The 20,157-nt window shown below is 46.1% G+C and overlaps 3 protein-coding genes across 7 annotated transcripts; all 3 read left to right on the top strand.

Moving 5' to 3' along the window:
- The first annotated feature begins 716 nt into the window (after window positions 1-716).
- ppardb (peroxisome proliferator-activated receptor delta b) lies at window positions 717-7,617 on the top strand. Of its 2 annotated transcripts, none has more exons than XM_080015625.1 (8): window positions 717-984; window positions 2,046-2,439; window positions 2,946-3,097; window positions 3,212-3,350; window positions 3,504-3,706; window positions 4,649-4,855; window positions 5,192-5,435; window positions 5,544-7,617. In XM_080015625.1, the coding sequence occupies exons 2-8, from the start codon at window positions 2,109-2,111 to the stop codon at window positions 5,789-5,791; spliced, it is 1,524 nt and encodes a 507-aa protein (XP_079871751.1). In that variant the 5' UTR covers window positions 717-984; window positions 2,046-2,108; the 3' UTR covers window positions 5,792-7,617. The 2 variants fall into 2 exon arrangements, with proteins under 2 accessions (XP_079871751.1, XP_079871752.1); XM_080015626.1 differs by lacking the exon at window positions 717-984 and adding an exon at window positions 1,177-1,280.
- A 1,001-nt stretch (window positions 7,618-8,618) lies between these two features.
- mkrn4 (makorin, ring finger protein, 4) lies at window positions 8,619-12,192 on the top strand (the record flags this gene model as incomplete). Its single annotated transcript, XM_080014602.1, has 7 exons — window positions 8,619-8,665; window positions 9,575-9,694; window positions 10,589-10,731; window positions 11,041-11,233; window positions 11,315-11,422; window positions 11,852-11,954; window positions 12,040-12,192. 7 exons carry the CDS (start codon window positions 8,619-8,621, stop codon window positions 12,190-12,192), a joined length of 867 nt encoding a protein of 288 aa, XP_079870728.1.
- An 862-nt stretch (window positions 12,193-13,054) lies between these two features.
- On the top strand, window positions 13,055-19,822 carry fance (FA complementation group E). Of its 4 annotated transcripts, XM_080015756.1 has the most exons (10): window positions 13,055-13,282; window positions 14,822-15,401; window positions 17,467-17,511; window positions 17,605-17,661; window positions 18,209-18,352; window positions 18,437-18,560; window positions 18,748-18,823; window positions 19,221-19,287; window positions 19,406-19,531; window positions 19,630-19,766. In XM_080015756.1, the coding sequence occupies exons 1-10, from the start codon at window positions 13,056-13,058 to the stop codon at window positions 19,726-19,728; spliced, it is 1,545 nt and encodes a 514-aa protein (XP_079871882.1). In that variant the 5' UTR covers window position 13,055; the 3' UTR covers window positions 19,729-19,766. The 4 variants fall into 4 exon arrangements, with proteins under 4 accessions (XP_079871882.1, XP_079871881.1, XP_079871880.1 ...); XM_080015755.1 differs by having other exon boundaries at window positions 18,209-18,560; window positions 19,630-19,822; XM_080015754.1 differs by having other exon boundaries at window positions 17,467-17,661; window positions 19,630-19,822.
- Window positions 19,823-20,157: the final 335 nt, after the last annotated feature.

Genomic DNA, 20,157 nt, shown 5'->3' with positions numbered 1-20,157 from the left:
GTGTGGATATATTAACCTGGATTTATCAAGAACGATGATTATATGAATCCGTTCCAACGCGTGTCTGTGATTTTTTGTGATTGTTTTTCGTAAATAAAGCGCCGGTGGACGGAGCGATTGGGCGCTGTTCTGTTTTCACTTCGGATGAACGGCTCGATTGTTTCTGGGGATTCGGTCCCCGACGAGTCACTCGGTGAAAGGCTTCGTTCAACCCTTCCACCTCTTCGTTCGTTTTGATGCGGCCGGCGCAGCGCACGGTGAGCGAGGGGGAGCCTCCGATCGACGACGAGCGATGAACGAGGGTCGGAAGAGTCGCTTCGGCGCTGAGCCCTGAACGGAAAGTCCCGGACGGAGAATCGTTGGTTCTGTTAAGCTGCGTTTACTGAGGCGGAAGAACGCAAACCGTGGATCACGGGGGGGGGGGACCCATTGCGCTTTACTGTCGTAAAAAAAAAAAAAAACACTTATTTGGGCAGAAAAAAAAGATTAACTTTTGTCAAAATGATATCCGCGGAACGAGTGGCTCAAACGGTTTAGTTCGCTACGAACGGGTCGTTTCACAAGTGTCGCATCACTTGCGTGGTGGTGCTTGGGTGGTGCGAGTGGTGCGGCTGGGAGCTGTGTGTGTGTGTGTGTGTGTGTGTGTGTGTGTGTGTTGGGGGGGGGGAGGTGGGTGCAGGAGGCTATCAGTTCACTTTGCCTCCGCTTATCTCCTGATAGTATCCGAGCAGTAGAAGTACAAACCATCCCCTTTGTCCGCCGGACTGGCTTGTGTGCAGAGCGCATTTGATCCCGCAACCTCAACTTCAAGTGTTTGTGAGCAGCCTGGACGTTAGCAGCCCATGCTAACCCCAGCTAGTGACTACAAACAACTTGTCAACAGACGCCCCGGGACGGTTCTAGCGTCCGCTGCTCATTTCGCGCTGGGGAGTCGTTCGTACATATGCTGTGCATTCGCTTGAAGCGGCGGCGTAACGGCGAAAGGTAAGGTAACTCGGCCTTTTAAAAGGCAAACGGCGGAATGTGGGTCAGCCACGTTAACAGTAAAATAGAGCTAGTCCCCAGTAAACAGAGCGGCTAGCTGGGCTAACGCTAGCTCCGCTGATCCCTACGTGCCCCGCCGAGTCACTCCCACGCCTCCGGGAACCGGACTGTAAAGTTACACGGGGTTGAAACGGAACCCGAACGTCCTTTCAACCTCCGCCTCGGCGTGTAAGCAGCGTCAGCGTGCCAAGCCCTGTTATAACGACCCGTAACAAAAAAAACGGCGAACCGCAGAGGTGGGTGTTTTGAGAACCAGTGTGACAGGTTGCTGCATGGCGGGCCCCGCCACAGCCGGGAAGCGCCTCTCCGGTCACACGCCGTGGACGCCGTCCAGTTCAGAGTCGTTCCCATTCGCCGCAGCGGCGTTTTCCCTCTGTGCCACTCATCCGGGTTGGAGTACGTTGACACCGGTCGCGTCCATGTTTGTGTTGACACAGTGACATGTCGTGCGGTGGCTTGTCAGGCTGCCATCAAGGACAAAAGTCACATCCCCTATTCCAAACTTTTAACTAAACAAGTGCATTGAAGCAAGACGATGCTCTCCTGGGTTCAGAGATCCGACTGTTTTCCACGTATAGATTTGACCTAAAACCGAGCAATTTACTGAACAGGTGGGATCATAGTCGATCCATTCCCCGATTTGTTTATTTTTTGCCATGCCTAAAAAAACAAGAAAAATCATTGTTTTATATCAATATATATGATATTTATATGAATCCTTGTTTTCCTTTCTTCTTTTTCGTAAAGCTAAAGTTATGTAACTGTATTAGAAATGTCGTGTCGTAAAAAGTATATGTATTTGCTTTGAAATCTAGTGGAGTGAAAGTAAAAAGTCTCTCAAACTGAATGTCGATTCTCGCTGGTGTTACTTGTGAACCAGGCCGTCGTGACATTCCTATAGCCCCTGTGCGTTATCAGTGATTTTGGGGGGATTTATCGAGACCTACACGCACATTTCTTTGCGTCATAATTTTAATTTTGCTATTTTTCCCACCCTCTAGATAGGGGAGTTATGTTAGCAACGTGACAGGAGGGGAGCTGCTGTACCAGCCTGAACAAAAACCATGGATGGGTTTCAGCGCACTGCCACAGAGAAGCACGAAGGTGTTAATGGACGTACTGAGCCAAGTTCCCCCCTGGACACAGCTGCCGCTGCCATTGACCTACAAGAGGCCGAGTCAAGGGTCTCCCCCTGTTTAGAGGGGAATAATGCACCGGATGTACCAGACCTACAGGCGCTAAGAGAAGGAGGAGGCGTTGAGGAGGACTCAAAGTGCTCCCCGGTATTTAAAAGTCTTAACGGGGACCAGGAGAAAGACGATAAAGAGATCACAGGGCAGGATGGAAACAATCACAGCAATCATGACAACAACGCAGCATCCACCAAATATACAGGTGAGACAGCGCAAGCAGAAAACCAGTCGTTGTCTGGTTGTCAACGTCTTGGCCAGGGTTGTCATGGTCAAGACATTTACTTGATGATTAGTTGCCAATTTGTCACTTGCAAGTTATTGCAATTAACAAATTGTCTTTTTATGTTCATTTTATGCCACTATGAAGGTGTTAGCTCATCCTAGTATAATAATACATGTCTACCTAGCCAGAAGAGCTATCTATTGACGTTGAAAATTGGAATATTAAAAATTCTAATATACTATTCGAATTACTTTGCCTCAACCCAACTGACGGAAATGCCCCTCTATTACGACATTTCTAAAATAAGTGTAAAATTCCCATGACATTTGTATGGAAAAGTATGATTGTGATATCGGTAACCGTTTCCCAAATTGATTGTGGTCGGCTCAAATTCGATTTGGCAATTATGTAATAATTGTAACGGTCCTAGTCCCTGCACCAATAATGGGGTTCTGATCCTGAAAGCTCCAAATGTATTTCTGCAGATCTGTCCAGTACCTCATCTCCGTCACTGTCGGAACAACTGCGCCTCGGCCGAGAAGACGCCGCAGGCGCTGGAATAAATGTGGAGTGTAAGATCTGTGGGGACAAGGCATCTGGCTTCCACTATGGTGTACATGCCTGCGAGGGCTGCAAGGTAAAGGGTATTATTGGATTACAATACGTTTGCTGACTTTCCTATAAGAAGGCTTTACAATAGCTGCTTTGTGCCGTTTGAGCTGCGCTGAACCTGTTGCTGTTTCTGACCCAGGGCTTTTTCCGGCGGACCATCCGAATGAAACTGGAATACGAGCGCTGTGAGCGCACCTGCAAGATTCAGAAGAAAAATCGCAATAAATGCCAATATTGTCGCTTCCAGAAGTGCCTGTCTTTGGGGATGTCTCACGATGGTAGGAGGAATCATTAAAATGCTTAAACAGCTCGAGTGTTAAATTGGTTCATTCCAGATGCGTGCTTATTGTATCCCCTCATGCATGAGTGTGTCACGAAAGATAAAGTCATTTTAACGGATGACTTTTAACGACGAGTATATGTTTTCCCAGCAATCAGATATGGACGTATGCCTGAGGCAGAGAAGAAGAAGCTTGTGGCCGGCCTTCAGGCAGAGGAACTGAATCCTTGCCATCATGGCGGTTCAGACCTGAAGACTTTGGCCAAACAAGTCAACACTGCCTACTTGAAAAACCTCAGCATGACCAAGAAAAGGGCCCGCAGCATCCTGACTGGGAAGACCAACAGCACTTCGGTACGTCCCTTGCTCAGAATGACAGCAAGATTTCCATCCCTGTTATTTTCAATCCTTCCACTTTGGAACAAAGTCTAAAAAAAACAAAAACGTGAGTGGTTGGAAAAAGTTTGCGGAAGCCAAACTTAAGATTTTAATATGTTAACAAACTAGTGGGAAAAGCACAATCAGTAATGAGGATAAATTATCTTAGCCTTGAGTAAACTTCAACCCAGTAATGGGCAAAGCAAAACACGCAATGCAAATGTATCTATTTACTTTTGAAACTGGGCAAATATAGTCGTGCCAATGTTGTACAAAGTTGAAAACAAACACAAGAAAATGAGTAAATCCAGCACATTCACTCAGTCTAATCCAAAGAGATTTTAATCTCTTTGGAATCAAACTCAATTTCACCAATAAAAACAATTGAGTGTGTTCCTTACTAAATTTCAATATCTGAGTTCTTCATCTCTTAAGTATGAGTGAGGCAAAAAAATTAAAACGAGGCATTTATACAGGTAAAGTAAATGTTTTTTGTAATTCTCTTTGTTAAAAGGTTGGATTATTTGTTAAATTCTCTGTTTAAAGGATTTCATTTGTCTTCAAAGCTAAATGCAGACATTAGTATATAAAAGCAATATTTGACCCTTTAAATCAGTATTTCCAGGGTAAAAAAAAAAATATATATTTCATGAAAGGGTATTGTTTCAGAACGAGTATTAAATTCAAGGTATCTGCATTGGTACCGGTACAGAAATATTTATACCCAGTGCTGGTCAGGGGGCTGTTAACTTGTCATTTCCATTTAAATCAGACATGGTTGTAATTTTGGGATTAGAATTACTTATATATATAATTTGGACGTGCAAGTGCGTCAGGAACAATAAGATAACACTGGGGAAATTCGGGGAAAATCATCAGCTTCCATTAACGAACACTAATCGTTCTCCTCCTTTTCAGCCGTTCGTGATCTATGACATGGATACCCTTTGGAAGGCAGAAAGCGGTTTGGTGTGGAGCCAATTGGTACAAGGGGCACCGCTGACCAAGGAGATCGGCGTCCATGTTTTCTACCGCTGTCAGTGCACTACGGTGGAGACTGTGAGGGAGCTCACAGAGTTTGCCAAGAGCATTCCAGGCTTCGTGGACCTCTTCCTAAACGACCAGGTATGGCGGTATCTTTTTTAATTTTTTTTATATACTATATAGTGCTGTTTTAAAGAGAGCAAAGAGTCTAGCTGATATTTTTGGCGACACTTAATGCAAATTGGTAATGTTGTTGTGTGAACTGTGGTTTGGTTACAGTTACCTAAATGTGATTGAATTGTATTGGGGGGTTTTTCTATGTAATTTGCTCTTAGGTCTGCTTTGAAAAAAAGATCTTGATCTCGATGAGACTATCTGGGGGGGGGGGGATTGCAGAATTTTGTCCTTTTTTTTTTAAATTATTATTATTTGGAATATTTTCTCTTCTTTAATTAAATGTACATTTGCTTTATGCAGGTTACTTTGCTGAAATATGGTGTGCATGAGGCTATTTTTGCCATGCTTCCTTCTCTCATGAACAAAGACGGACTGTTAGTGGCCAATGGCAAAGGCTTTGTGACTCGGGAGTTTCTCCGTAGCTTAAGAAACCCTTTCAATGAGATCATGGAGCCCAAGTTTGAGTTTGCCATCAAGTTCAACGCCCTGGAGCTGGATGACAGTGATCTGGCCCTGTTTGTTGCTGCCATTATTCTCTGCGGAGGTGAGGAAAGACAGTTTGTGACGAATACAAAAAGCTTCTTCTGGTCTTCAGTTTCAGTCACAGCTAACGCCGTTGGGGTCCCCCCTGTTCTCTGCTGTCCTCCCGCAGATCGTCCAGGGCTGATGAACGTGAAGCAGGTGGAGGAGAGTCAGGACAGCATCCTCCAGGCCCTCAATCAGCACCTCCACACCAACCACTCGGACTCGCTCTATCTTTTCCCTAAACTGCTGCAGAAGATGGCTGACCTTCGGCAGCTGGTCACGGAGAACGTCCAGCTGGTGCAGAAGATCAAGAAGACGGAGTCTGAGACCTCACTCCACCCTTTACTGCAGGAGATCTACAAAGACATGTATTAGCGTTTGAAAGCACAGGTTGTTCTTGAGCAATACGGTTACAGACTGAAATTATGTTTATATTCATAAGCTGCTTTCTGTACAAGCACTGCTCCAGACACAGATATGGATTATGTTATGTGTGTGGCTGAGGCAAAACGTTTTAATACTGTAGTTACATGGTAGGGCTAACATCAATTTTTTGATACCATCATAATTTCCAGCACAATAATGTAAGCCATTACTGTGTGGAATCATGTTTTGCAAGTCTCTGTTACACAAAATGGTTCCTGGACTGTTTGATGGATGGAGGTGCTGTTGTTGAGTTTGTCTTGCTGCTCAGGCATGGATCCCATTGGTGACCTCTAAACTGACCCCAGATCAGAATTTGGAATTTTCCACAATTAATCTGTATAAGGGAAGAAGATTTTATCAACCTGATTTGACCTCATTTTGGTTCAGACTTTATAAATTGTCAGCAGTAATGGGACTACTTACAGCTGCTACTTACTACTTACTTCATTCATTCAGTAAACCTTGTTTACTTACGAAATACATTGGCTGTAGTTACGACTTCTGTCGTCATTTTATAAACTGTTAAGACAAGCATTCAGTACATTAGCATCAGGTCATTTCCGAACAGTCCAGCAAATTGGAAACAGTTTGGTTTCTAGCCCTAAGAAGTGTTGACAGTTTGTACTGTATTAGAAAGTGATACCAGGGTCTCTATTGCAGAATTGTGTTCACTCGCACGATGGATTGCTGTTTACATCACACACCTCTTTAGAATCGCTAACTAATGTTGTAATTTTGTTGGTGGGTTAAGAAATTAATGGGCAGGCTCCAGCAGTGTAAAGCTCTCGCACTGTGGCTGATTCTGTGCAATACCATTTTTACTGTGTAAATATTTGGGAGAATAGCTTCTGGACTTGGTTCAAAGAGGTCATAAAAACATCCACGAAGATCAGCGCTCGAGCTAAACAACTATGCTGCACAGATACTGTTTCAAAAGGTCTGGCCAGATGTGTCACTAATTGGGGGAAGTTTTGTCAGCAAAACATATAATCCTGAAGGTATCATTGGGAGTCTTTTTTTTTTTTGTTTTCCCCCTTGATTATTAGTTCCCCAAATCTCCATGAACATTGAAAATTTTGAATGGGCTTTGAATAATCAATTTAGATTTATACTGTATTGAGTTTAGGTTTTGTATTGCATGTCTGTATTAAGTGTAGATTTGCACCAAATGTAACAAGTATAACTTCCAATTTTTATCTGAAAATTTTAATTTTAATTACATGCATTGCCGGGTGGTGGACTTAAAGCAGTGCAGTGTTATGTAATTCTAAGAAAGCTGATGGAAATGAAATCTATGTGTCTATATATATTCTGGAGCTTCATGCAGAGTCTGCATATGGCTGCGATCCCAAAGCACCATTTTACTGAAAGAAAAGTATGTTTTAACAAAGAGTGACTCATCATTATCAGTGCACTATTAGGCTGTTGTTAAAAGAATCCTTCTGCAGCCAAACAATATTTTAGTTTTGTAAAACTATATTTTGATTATATCACTAAAGAGAATTGGCATGTCTATCTCCACAAACCAAGTCCTCTTTGAAAGGTCAAATGAAAAAAAATATCTTATGTTCTATTCTCTCTTAAACCCTAACTACCTCTACATGTTGTGTTTCTTCACTCTCTCACATTGTACTTACGTTTGATCTAATCTCTGACATTTCGCCTTAATTACCATGAGTACACATTGCAAATTTTATATTGTTAGTGGATGTGCAATGTGCCAAGAAAATTGTGTGAATAAAACAAAAAGGACGGTAAATCCTGGACCAGCGACACTTCTGACGCAATGTTCAGTTATTGATTGCCATAATTAAAATATACATATGTATTACGTTTAAGATTTATATTTTTTCATTATATCAAAATATATTTAGATTCGGATATCGAGGTAAATTTTATAATTCTTTTTAGCAAGAGAAAATACAAGAAAATAAATAAAACACTTTAAAGATGTACAGTATATTAAATGTTTACTTTAATGTGGACTGGACGGGCTGAGGAGGAGACAAAAACAGTCATTAGAAGCTTGAGTATTTATGAAGTGCTGCTACAACGTTTTAAGAGCGTGCACCAGGGGCCCGTTCCCGAAAAGAGAGAAAGGAAGAAAGGGGGAAAGCGAGAGGAAGGGGGAGGAGAGAGAAAAAGAGAGTGTTCTCTGGGGGCCGGCAGGTTATAAACGATGGTCTCTGTGGTGACCTCCACTGGCAGATATTACAAAGGCGTAAAAGCTGAACATTGCTTTGTGACACAAAAGCTCTGGGACTAAATAACGCAAACAAATTGCATCATTTTACATGAATATCCAAGATACATTAACATATAAATGAAAATGTATATTTAAAATAAAAAAGATGTGTAACTATGTTTACAATTATAATTTTTTTACTTCAATTCCGAACTCCAGCCCGGAACCCTACATCTAATGCTGCGTTCCTTCGAAGTCGTAACTCGTAAAACTCCGTCCTCCCTCTTGGAAAAGTGCAAAACAACAGCCTTATTTAATTGCGAACGCCAAACGAACAGATTTTTTTTGTTGTTGTTGTTGTTGTTGTTGTTGTTTTGTTTTTCCTAAGCAGAGCCAAAAGAACGAAGAAGAGGGAAGTACCGACTCAAGGTTCCGAGCTCCGACGGAACGCCGCGTCGACCTGGCCGTTGAACGGTGTCTGATTGTGACGCTGCTAATTGGCTTCGCTGCGGACGTTAATTGGCGGCGCCGGGGCTGTTCGCTATTAATGTGACTCGGCGAGCTTCCTCGGGGGGCGAGCAGGACGGCAGCATGGAGCAGGCGGACGAGCAGCGGCCCTCCGTGGGCATGGTCTGTCGGTGAGCTTCGGTTTTGGCGCGGTCACCGTCGGCATTGAGGTGGTTGGCTGGCGGTGGATTTGGGTGTTTAGAGTCCCGAGGTGTGCCCCCACCGAGTGCATAATGTGGGGTGGGGCAACGTTCGCCAACGTGTTTCATTAACAAGTCCGATTTTAATTTTATTGTTTTATTTTCCTTTCTTTTACACCGGGAGGGATTGGAGAGTTACTAGCATTTAACGTCGCTAAGCCGGTAGCGTCAGTGTTGTCCAGGAGCGTGACAAGACATGTGGTTGTCGAAGACAAAACCATGACGTGCAGTTAGTTGTATGACGGGCGGAGAAGAGCATAACTGTTTGCAAGATGTTAAGCGATACACTACTAATGCGACGTTTTCGTTTGGGGTTTTTTTTTTTGCCAAGTTCACTTTCCTTACTTTTGATTCCTGCTGCTTGGCCGTGTGGTGTATTTCTAAAGCGGTGATCCTGTCTGGAGGGGTCAATCACAGAATATAGTTTCAAACTGCACCACCTCCCCTGAAAATGTATTTATATATATATATATATATATATATATAATTTTTTTTTTTTTTTTTCATCGGAGGGTGCTGTTGTTTTTACTTTTTGTGAGCGTCCATAGCTGCAGTCTACAGATACTGACCACAGCTAGCTACGCCGCTTTATTCACTTCACCGCTTATTAAAAGTGCCCGACCTTTACATTCTAGCTGCGCAAGGTGGACCCTGCCGCCAGCATTTGAAACTGCATATAGAGGATCACGTTCATAACGCGAATGCGTGGGATGGTTATTTCTTATAAAGTGCCAGCCGAATTAATGCAATCTCAAATATATGGGAATGTCTATAAGTTACCACTTTAAACAGTTTGATAAGCATGAGCCATGTTTCACATATCATTGCTGTGCTTTGCAGACACTTCATCAATGGCTCGTGTAGATATGGTACCAGATGTCATTATGTCCATGAATGGCCGGCAGAACAAATATGCAGGTACTATCAGAAAGGCTGCTGCTGGTACGGCGAACGCTGCAGGTGAGGGCTCGGCCTGTCATCTCTCATTAGGTGTTTTCGCACCTCAGGAACGTCTTCAGATTTCTAAGAACTTTTGGAGGAACCGTCCCCTTTTGTGTGTGCACTGCAGGAGGTAGGAATGCTCGTAGTTCTTAGAACGCCTTTTCTTTTTCTCTTAAAGGGATTTTTATTTTTAAGCTGCCACTTCAGGGCAGGGACTAACAGCACAAGAGGAACCTTCAGTGCACGGCAATTGGTCAGACAAGTCCAAGGTCCCTTGCCCCCGGCACAGTGAGGACAGTCCGCATCGCTCTGGGTGCGGATAAGCCCATTTTTTTTTTTTAACTGTCAGCAGTAAAAATAAAAATTTAACCAATAAAATAGTAATTTTATTGTAGATGTACTTATTTTCCAACGTCAATTGCATTACACGATCTGTGTCGTGTCCCGATTTGAGCCCCTGCCTTTCAGAAGTCATAACAAACTTTTTTTTTTTTCCCTTAATGAGGCCTTGTAGATAATGAGTGATTATCCAGCAAATTGATTTCTTCTCACCTCATTTGTTCAGAAACTGATTTTGGTGGACTGATAAAGTGAAATTTACAGAGGAAATTCCAACACTGACCTCATGCTGAAACCCCACTAGCTGATGTCACTTCAGCGCTCCTATGGCCGGTGGGCATACAACCAGAAAAGCCCTTGACAGTGTCTAGTTCTCCAAACTTCCTGGGTCCCCTTAGGGTGCGAAAATGCCTATTGACTCTTGAGTAGCTGATATGCCAATAAACTAATTTTGCTGAGTTTTATCATGGGTTTTCTGTCGCTCTCCAGATTTCGTCACATAACTCAGCCTGATGGTGTCAGGGGGAGGAGAGGTTCCGTGCCTCATGTCCATTCCTCCCATGTCGACAACAGACAAGCCAACAGAAGAGGGTCTGAACCGGTTCTCCACGAAGCCGGAGTGACATCCAGTCGACGCTACAGGGAATCGCACACTGTGTCCAACCTGCGGCACAACATGTCGGCACGGCAGTCATATGAACGTCTCCTCCAACGTGGTACTGCGGATACACAGCATATTAAAGTTCTCGTCTCGCCTCTTCTGCTGCCGGATCAAATATCCGGTTATTTTTTTGTTGCGTAGACACCGAATCTGCTCTGGAGGCTTGCCAGGAATCGACCCGGAGTTCAGAAATTGTTCAAGCGCCTGGAATGGGTGTTGTGGATGAGCAGGTATGTGTTCTGCCCTGCGTGGTGGTGACTCTTAACTACATGGAATCAAGGTGGACTTGACTTAATTGCTGTCTGTGGTAAGGAACGTACAGGAGAGTCTCCATGTAACGGTGCCACGGCTGCTGCCACCTCAGGTGCTCAGGAGGAAACGGCAGCTTTCCTCCAGAGTAAAGACGTGACCTGTGGGATCTGCATGGACAAGGTTTACGAAAAGACACGAGCAGTTGAGCGACGCTTCGGCATTTTGCCTTGCTGCAATCACGCATTCTGTTTAAAGTGCATTGTCACTTGGCGAAAAACAAAAGACCTGCAAGAGGAAGTAATAAAGTAAGTTTTGTAGTTTTTCATATTGGAGCTTAAATTTGATACGTACCTGAACGCTATAATTCTTTTGTCCACCCTCCATAGGGCTTGCCCTCAATGCAGAGTGAAGTCTGTCTTTTACGTCCCTCATAATTATTGGGTCGAAGGACCTGATAAAGACGCACTCATCACTAGTTTTAAAGACAAATGCAGGTTGGTCTATTGCTTTGTAAACTGTGCTACAGTGAGGTAGATGCCACAGCGTATAACACGACTGCCTCAAGATAATTTATGGCAAGATTTAGTTTTGGCACACTCACAATTCAAGATTATTTCTATAACTCTTAATCAGTGTGGTCTCAAAGGGTGACATGCAATTGGCCCTACCCCTGAGCATTCTCCTGATGGCTCGTGTTTTGTTTTTCCTCAAATTTGGGGGGGGAAACTTGCCTGAAAATTATCTACTGGTCCCACTGACCACTATAGTAACGAGACACTGTTAAAGCGTCTAAATTAGAAAAATGGGCGGACACTCAATTTGACACTGTATGGTCCTAAATGAATGTTGCTTTGCCTGATGTGTGTATGCATATAAGGCTGCATTTCATGGTATTTTATTTTTCCCCTCTTACATGTTTCCAGTAAAAGAAAATGCAGTTACTTTGCACAACACGGATGCTGCCCCTTCAAGTCAGAGTGCCTTTATTGGCACGATGAAACTCAACGTCGCCAGTCACCCCGTTCTGTAAATACGCTTAAGAGTTTCTCGCATGCATAGAATGATGCCGTTCTATGGCTGCTTTACTGATCTTTATTTTTAACCCCTCCAGCATCAAACTGAGAACTTGGACGGTATCGATGCCATGGAGCTGCTGGAACTATATCTTCTGTCATTTGCCTTTATTGCTGACATGGATATGGATGATGACTTTGATATTGATGACTATGAACTCCTTTCCAGCTTGCAGGATTATAACTTCTGAGCACAATCTCTACTTTCTGTACCTCATGGAACTGTTAGGGCCAGGAACGAAACGTATCTTCCCACTGGTATTGGGGGTGGGGCCACACCTACAGACTTTGCCGTCAGTATTCCAAAGGAGCACAGCGGACATCAGCTTGCTAGTTGTTGTTCAGCCTCTGACGGCTATTTCAGCCTTTGCTTTGACAAGCTGAAGGGGGGGGGTCTGTACTGTTGGCCGTTGTGGTTTGCTGCTGTTCGATGTTAGTGGCGACACTGCTCGCTTCACCTAGTTACCTTATCCTTTGTATGGCAAGTATGTTTTGCCATTTTGCACCACTTAATATTTTAAGGTTCACTGTCTTTGGATGGCATTTTAAGTCTTGATAGGAACTATTATACCTTGTCCTGCTGATTTCTACGCTTTGTTTTCTCCCTGATTTGTGACTTATTTTGAAATGTGTGATTCTGTTCCTAGTTGTTATGAATTGTTAGCTTTTAATAATTTTATGACTCGATTTGTATGAAAAGAATAAACATTGTCACATTTTGTCTAGCTGAAAATGCTCTTCTGTTTTCATTGGTGTGGCTTCTGGCTGAGGGGCCCCCTCCCAAAAAGTACACCTGTATACTTGATCTGCCTCTAATATACGGCCCTGTGCGTCACCTTTTTTAACTGGACGTGGGACAACTCATTGGGACAATTGAAGGAATACATTGTGAAACAACGTGTATACGCGGGCCGTGCCTTAGGAACCCTTGCGTCGCCACTAGGGGAGTCGTGAAAACGCCTCACAAACGAAGAAGACGAGGCCTCCGTCTGGCGGCAGATCCGCCCGCACACGCAGCGCAGGAGTCGGGCGCTTTCTGACGCGGTTGGGGGAAATGGCTCCGCCCGTTGTCAACACGGAGCTCAGCGGGGTGTGGGGCCGCTGCGACGGGCCCAGCAGGCTGCTGCTGGCGGCTCTCATGTCGGGATCCTCCGGAGCCAGCCGAGCCGCCGGGGTGCTGAGAGGACAGCAAGGCTGCAACGCAGCACTCTCTCTGGGTTCGTTCATGGAAGTGCTCTGTCAGGAGGAAATACCCCAAAACTATGCCGGACAACTGAAAGCGTAAGTCGATTTAGCCTGTCTGCGCTCATCCAGACCAGCTTTAACTACAAACTAGAAATCGTTTTTCGAATATACCCGGTCCCGAGTGCTCTGTGTGGGGGGGAATATTCTGTGAAATCCACCTAGTTCCTGTTTTCACACACGATCACAAATGCAGTTTAAAAACGCGATATAGCGTGTATGGGGAAAATTCCGAGGAACTTGAACGCACCACGAAAGCAGTCGGCCGCCCGCTTCAGCGTGACGTTTGCTTTTAACTTTCCCCGTCACCGCCGAGTCTGACGCAAACTCCAGCGTCTGGGTTGGCGAACAAGGGTGACGTCATATGAATACAGTGGCACCGGTACGTCGGCTTGGGGTCATTTAAACGCGACGGCTGTCAGGGTGTCTACAGCTTCAGATAGTGGGGCCTTAAAGTCACCGCACGGTCTTGACTTTCAATTTTAAGTAAATCTCGACAAAAGGTTGGTCCGATCTCCGTGTATTTGTTTTTGTCAAAGCGAGTCACGTTCTCCCGCACCAGTCAATTATTTTATAAACCCTAAACTTGCCACCGGGCGGATACTGCGGAGAAATATCCCTGGCACAGCTGTCCGGAGGCCTGTGGAAAAATCTTGACCTAAACTTACAACAGTTCATAGAAGCTTCTAGTTCACAGCCTCCCATACTTACCTCTGTCCTATACCACCTCCTTCTTTGGCCCGCTCCCGTTGGGGGTCGCCGCAAGCGGATCGTCCGCCTCCAACACCTTCTGCTCCGCGCGTCTTCCTCCCTCACCACCGCATCCATAAACCTTCCCGTTCGGACCTTCCTCTTTTCCTCTCGCCTGGCAGCTCCATCCTCGGCCTCCTTCTCCCCGTGTCACTCTCGTCTCTCCCTACGCGCCTGTCCAAACCCTCTCGATCTGGCCTCTCTCGCTTGTCCGCCAAACGGTCCGACCTGAGCCGTCCCTCTAATGTACTCGTCCTCAATCCCGTCCGTCCGTGTCGCCCCCCGAAGAAAGTCTCAACATCCTCAACTCTGCCGCCTCCGGGTTCAGCCACCCGCCCCCGTTTCTTTGTCAGTGCCACCGCCTCTGAACCCTACAACACGGCTGGTCTCACCACCGTCCTGTAGACCTTCCCCCTTCACTCTGGCTGGAAGCCTGCTGTCGCAGGTCGCTCCGGACACTCTCCTCCACCCGCCCCACCCTGCCTGTAACTCCCTCCTTCACCTCTCTCCCGCACTCCCTCCGCTGCTTTGGATGGTCCACCCTCAAGCACTTGAACTCATTCGCCTCCTCCACCTCCGCTCCTTGCGTTCTCAGCTTTTTCGCCGCCCTTCCTCCTGTCCTATACCAAATGTACTTATTTAAAAGATATTTAAAGATACTTTATTTGATGAGAGTGGAGCAAAAATCTGTCTTAGATGTGTCTTAAGAGGGATTCGTTACAATATAAGACCATTCTGATGGCAATAACGTTGGAATATAGCGCTTTGTTGAACTTTTTAAAATTGTCTTTTCTGCATTACGAGTCGCGGACCCTGTCCTCCCCGCAGCAAGCCGCTGGTGTGCCTGCTTCCAGCGGCATTCCAACACAACCTGCTGTCCTTCCTCCACCTGGTCAACGCGGCCCTGCCTCGGACCGGAGCGCTCCGCCTGCTGCGGTGCCTCGGCCGGGAGCCCCGCCCGAACCCCTGGGTGACGTCCTTGGTTCGACAGCTGCACAGAGACTTGGGAGCATCCGATGGAGAGCCTCTGCACACGCCGACGTGCAGCCAGAGGGTAAAGACGCTGTCCGGGCGTCTGATGGGGATCGGCCCTGGCGAGGCCGGAGGATGGACACGGTGCTTCGGAGGTGAAAAAGCATCGCCGGCCCCTGAGGAGGGACCACCGGATCCGTCGTCGGGCCGGGGGAAAAGAAAGAGTAGCTGTGTGATTTCAGACTCCGACGAGGAGACCGGACGGCAGAGTAAACGGAAGCGGACGGATTCATCCCCCGTGGAGGCGGTTTCACCCGGCGAGCCTTGCGACGCTCCCACGTCTGTCCACCCGGACCGTGATCCTCCGACAGGTCTCTCAGCCCAGGCACGGCAACCGGCGGACGCCCGGTGCGATGTCCTTTCCGAGCACGTGAAGGTAAAGGGACAAAAACAGAACAGGCGAAACGCCGACATAAAAGATAAGAAGTCACTCGTTAGAAAATCACTTGCCAATGAGTGCAGGTCATGACTTCTCAAGGCAGCTGAAACAAACCTACGCAGCGGGAGAACATGGAAGGGATCGTGGCTGTAGCGTGATAGGGACCTATACATAATATTTATATTTTAGTTTCCGCCACCAGATTTTCTGCTAAAACCTGGAAAATTTAATTTGGTTTATAGCCACACGGGCGGCGGCGGCGGAGGTCCTTATATCTCGGTAGGTTCTGCATTCGGGAATTCTCACACAATATATGAGATAAACACACGACTACTTCCGAAACAATGGATGTTTGTTTTTGATAACAGAGTTCTATAATATGGTAAAAAGGTTGAGGTGGAAAACAAGGTTGAACGATGTCAAAAACCCAAACACATCCGGGAAATGAAACGACGGTTGCTATGAAAAGAGGGAGAGATCGACTGAGAGGGATTGTGTGCACTCTAAGGCGCAACTACATACTCAAAACTTAATGATGAAATAACGACATTATCGCTGTGCCGAACCAACATCACTTCGCCATGTTTTACCAGAGTCCCAGGGCTCACTGTTTGTTTGTTTTGTTTTGTTTTTTTGTTCGTTTTTTTTCTGCATCACCGTATCAGCTCCGAAGAGCGGTTTGCCTTTGTTGCCCGATCGGCTCAAGGCTGTCTGGCCTGGAACGGCTTGAACGAGGGTCATGGATCTTTCGGTATTGTTGGGTCCCGGAACGTCAAGGTGCCCGCTCGTGAGTTATTCTGGGCTCGGCGCAGGGGTTGGGCGGCGTGTCGGCGGATCCGGAGCATTCGTTCAAAGCAGGCAAAGTGACCTGGTTCCAACACGGTTATTTGAGCCGGAAGGAGGGATCTTTAAATGACGGTTTCTCCAACCAGGTCTCCCAACACAATCGGAACGTGTGCTTGCCTGCGCTTGCACCAGTGGTAGCCACCAGGGGGCGTCCAAGCTCAGCCAAAGGGAAGGGCAGTTTAACACATTTATTATCAGTCAGTTCAGTTCAGTTCAGTTCCTCCCATTCCTTCTGGAACATTGGGCGACGAGTCCCCACCATTTACCAGAATGGCGTCTTCTCGTCGTTTCCATAACATGCTTTTTTTTACGGGGTGACACAAGGGCGTTCTTGGCAGTGCTGACTTACCCGTGACACAAAGATAAAAGATGAAAAACTGACTTATTTCATCAGTATACGTCTCCCAAAGTCGAGAGTGGTATCATTCTTTGCACAATCACCTAAGGAGAACTGTTAAAGTGGTTACACATTGATTAAGATACATTTTCAGTCTGATCACCATTTTTAGAGAAGTACAGCTCAGGTCATTTAAATCTCCTGGCCCAGGGGGCCATTGCTCACTGATCCAGCCATTGCTTTGCCAGCATCCCTCGCTGTTCACAGCAAGGGGAGGGTTCAGGAGACAAAGGCCAGAGATGGCCGTGTCTGCTCTCTTGGCCAGCTCCAACTGTTAAATTAGTTTGATCTTCCAAGGTCATTGTCTTACTGTGGGCGTCAGAGGGAGGGGAGCATATTCTCTCTCAAAAGTCCAGATGGGTTCTTGTTGCATGGGCTAAACAGAGGCGAGATAAACTTAAAGTACTAGAGGGTTCTACAGCCACTTCATTTACAGTAGCAGTCCGCCTGGCATTCCATTATTTTTTTTTTAAATCTCAATTTGCTGGTGTTATATTTGAGAGGGTATGGGAAGGTTGCCTAAAAGCCAATTTGGCTCCTCCTCGAACAAAAAAACTTTGTACACCTTTAATCCGAAATAACATTTATTACCTCAACAGAAGTGGGTAATTTCAGATTATTATATATTATATTATATTATTATATATATTCATTGAGAAGCTGGGACGGGGAAAAAACATACTTAAAATAAACCCTCAACATTGCTCTCCGTGCTCTCCAGGCCCCGTTTGTCCACAGCTTCTCTATAAATGTTCCGTTGTTGTCATTGGGGCCCGGTTTTGAAATGACAAAGGATTAAACATCTCGTGATTGTTTCAGGCTTCCGTTCCTCGGATAAAGGAGTTACTGGAGTGTCCGACGGAGGTACAAAATACACACACGTTTCCTCTGATAAATTCAGACAAAATCCGGAAGCGACTCTGTGATTCACCGATTCAAGTCGACGTCTGCTTTCAGTGGGACCAGAGCTCTACGGATGTGTTCCAAGTGCTGAACGAATGTGACCCCCCTCAAGTATGTCCCCGAATTATAGAACGTATATGATGCAAACGCCGATCAGCCACGACATTAACACCACTGAGAGGTGAAGTGAATAACATTGACCATTTTGATCCAAAGGCACCTGTCAAGGGGTGGGATATATGAGGCAGCAAGTGAACAGTCAGTTCTTGACGTTGATGTTTTGGATGTAGGAAAAATGGTCAAGCGTAAGGATCTGAGCCACTTTGACAAGGACCAAACTGTGATGGCGAGACGACTGGGTCAGGGCATCTCCAAAACGGCAGGTCTTATGGGCTGTTCCGGTATGCAGTGGTTAGTACCTACCAAAAGTGGTCCAAGGAAGGACAACCGGTGAACCAGGGTCATGGGCGCACATGGGCCACGCCTCGACGGGTCAGAGCTGTTTTGGCAGCACGGTCGAGAGTTACACAATATAAGTGGTTATTATTGGTGGGTTTTAATGTTGTGGCTGATCGGTGTATAACATAACTGAATACACCATACAGTTTGTGTTTAACTACTACTGCGGGGCTAATCCCGGCCTTGTCCTGGTGTCCAGGTGGAGGCGTTGTGTGGCATGCTGCGTCTGCCGGACACGCCGGAGCAGACGTTACCGAAACTCTGCGGTTGCCTTTTGGCGCTCACCCCAGATCTCAGCCACAGCGCGGCGGTCACGCTGATCCGGAGCCTCCTCCTGGGGAAGGTGTGTCGGTGGATGTGCGTCAGGAGGACGTTTGCAGGGGACTGTCCCAAAGGGTTTCGGGTACTGATGGTTTCCAACCCGCAGGTCCTCTCCCTCTCGGAAGCGGCCTCCAGGTGCCTCGTGTCGGCGGCGACGGCGCTCTGCGGCCGGTACCCCAGGGCCACCTGCCACGCCGTGATCGGCCCCGTCCTGCAAGCCGGAAACATAGGCAAGGAGTTGCAGGAGTCCGGGATTAATGGGGAACCGTGTGTAAAACGTTCCACGAAGAGAACGCTCCCAGCGAGAGGGCCGCCAGCCTTGATCGTCAAAAAAAAATTAAAAAATCACGGTTTTCAATTTGTTTGTTTGTTTGTTTGTTTGTTTGTTTGTTGTTTGGGGTTTTTTTTCCAACTCAGGAACTCACCATGCGGAGCTGCTCAGCAGACTGATAGAGGACTGCCTGGAACCCCACTACAGACTTCTGGTGTTTCAGTGAGCGGGCTACCCTTTAGAAATCATAATAATGATAAGATAAGATAAACCTCTATTAGTCCCACAACGGGAGAAATTTACATTGTTACAGCAGCAAAAAGTGACAGCAGAAAATAGAGAGCATATCAGGGTAAGCACTATAAACAATACAACATTTTATATTGTTTATGGTGCTTAACCTGATATGCTTCTCTGATTCCTATTTATGGTGTTTTTCCTATATATTATATAGAAGAAACACCGTAAATAGGAATCGGAGTACCAAGCGTAGTGCACATATTTTGACACATTGCACATCAGGGATTGTACTTTTTTTCACGTCTTTAGAGATATTCATCGATATATAAAGGATACCGGGGCTATTTGGTTGTTTTCTCTTTTTTTTTTTTATTCCCAGGATGACGTTGGAAATCGCGTGGGGTGAAGCGGCGCTTTCAATCATCCATAGTTTGTTGGACTCCAAGGTGAACGTAACAACGTGAAGTCAAATGCTGTAGCAGCAGTCGGTTGTTGTTTGTTTTGGGGGGGTTTCTTTCTTTGTGGCTACTTCACGTTTATACGCCTGTTTCCGTCTCTCTCCAGCTCGAATTGAACGCAGAACTTTTCGCAGACTTCACTGCGCAGCTCGTCGGCCAAGCTCCGCGGTTCAACGAGTCCATGAAGTACGCAAAGATGGCGCTAACCGTGCTCACCAAATACAGTTCATATGTAAGTGAGGCATTTCAATAACAACCGTGTTGATGTCATAACTGTAAGTATGACGAGAAGGTTGGATTTCCCACGTCTTTCCTCCCCTCGTTTCCTAGATCACAGCCGCACATAAACAGTCCTTGTCCGGCTGTTTGACCCCCAACGCGACGTTCCTGAAGAAGTCCCTTCAGGCTGCCTTGCGGAGGATCGCCTGAAGTACCATCTCACCCTGGTCACGTTGGAACAAAATGTTTTGATGTTTAAATGAAAAAAGCAAAATTGTGGATCAATAAAGAAAGGATGACGTTACGCTCTGTTTTCAAAAGCTGAACAACATAAATCAACGAATAGCAGACGAGGTGATGGGGGAACATTTACATCAACGCCGCCCGGGTGGACGTTTACGACTTGTTCGCAGAGACGTCTGCAGTTTTAACGTGCTGTTCGGTTCGGTTCACAGACGCACATCGGAGACGCGGGTGTTTAGTGGCGGGATTTTGATAAACGGATACGATATCGAGCTGGGCCGCTCAATACACTGGACACATAGAGCAGGCGCCGCTTACAGCGTGACGCGCGTCAACTCAAATGTCCTTTCCAACATGGCGGATTTAGCGGGACGTCGCGTGCAGCGCGGCCTTTAT

This window comes from Zeus faber (assembly GCF_960531495.2).
Source record: "Zeus faber genome assembly, chromosome: 15".
Classification (NCBI taxonomy): domain Eukaryota; kingdom Metazoa; phylum Chordata; class Actinopteri; order Zeiformes; family Zeidae; genus Zeus; species Zeus faber.
This window is presented reverse-complemented; position numbering and strand designations above follow the sequence as displayed.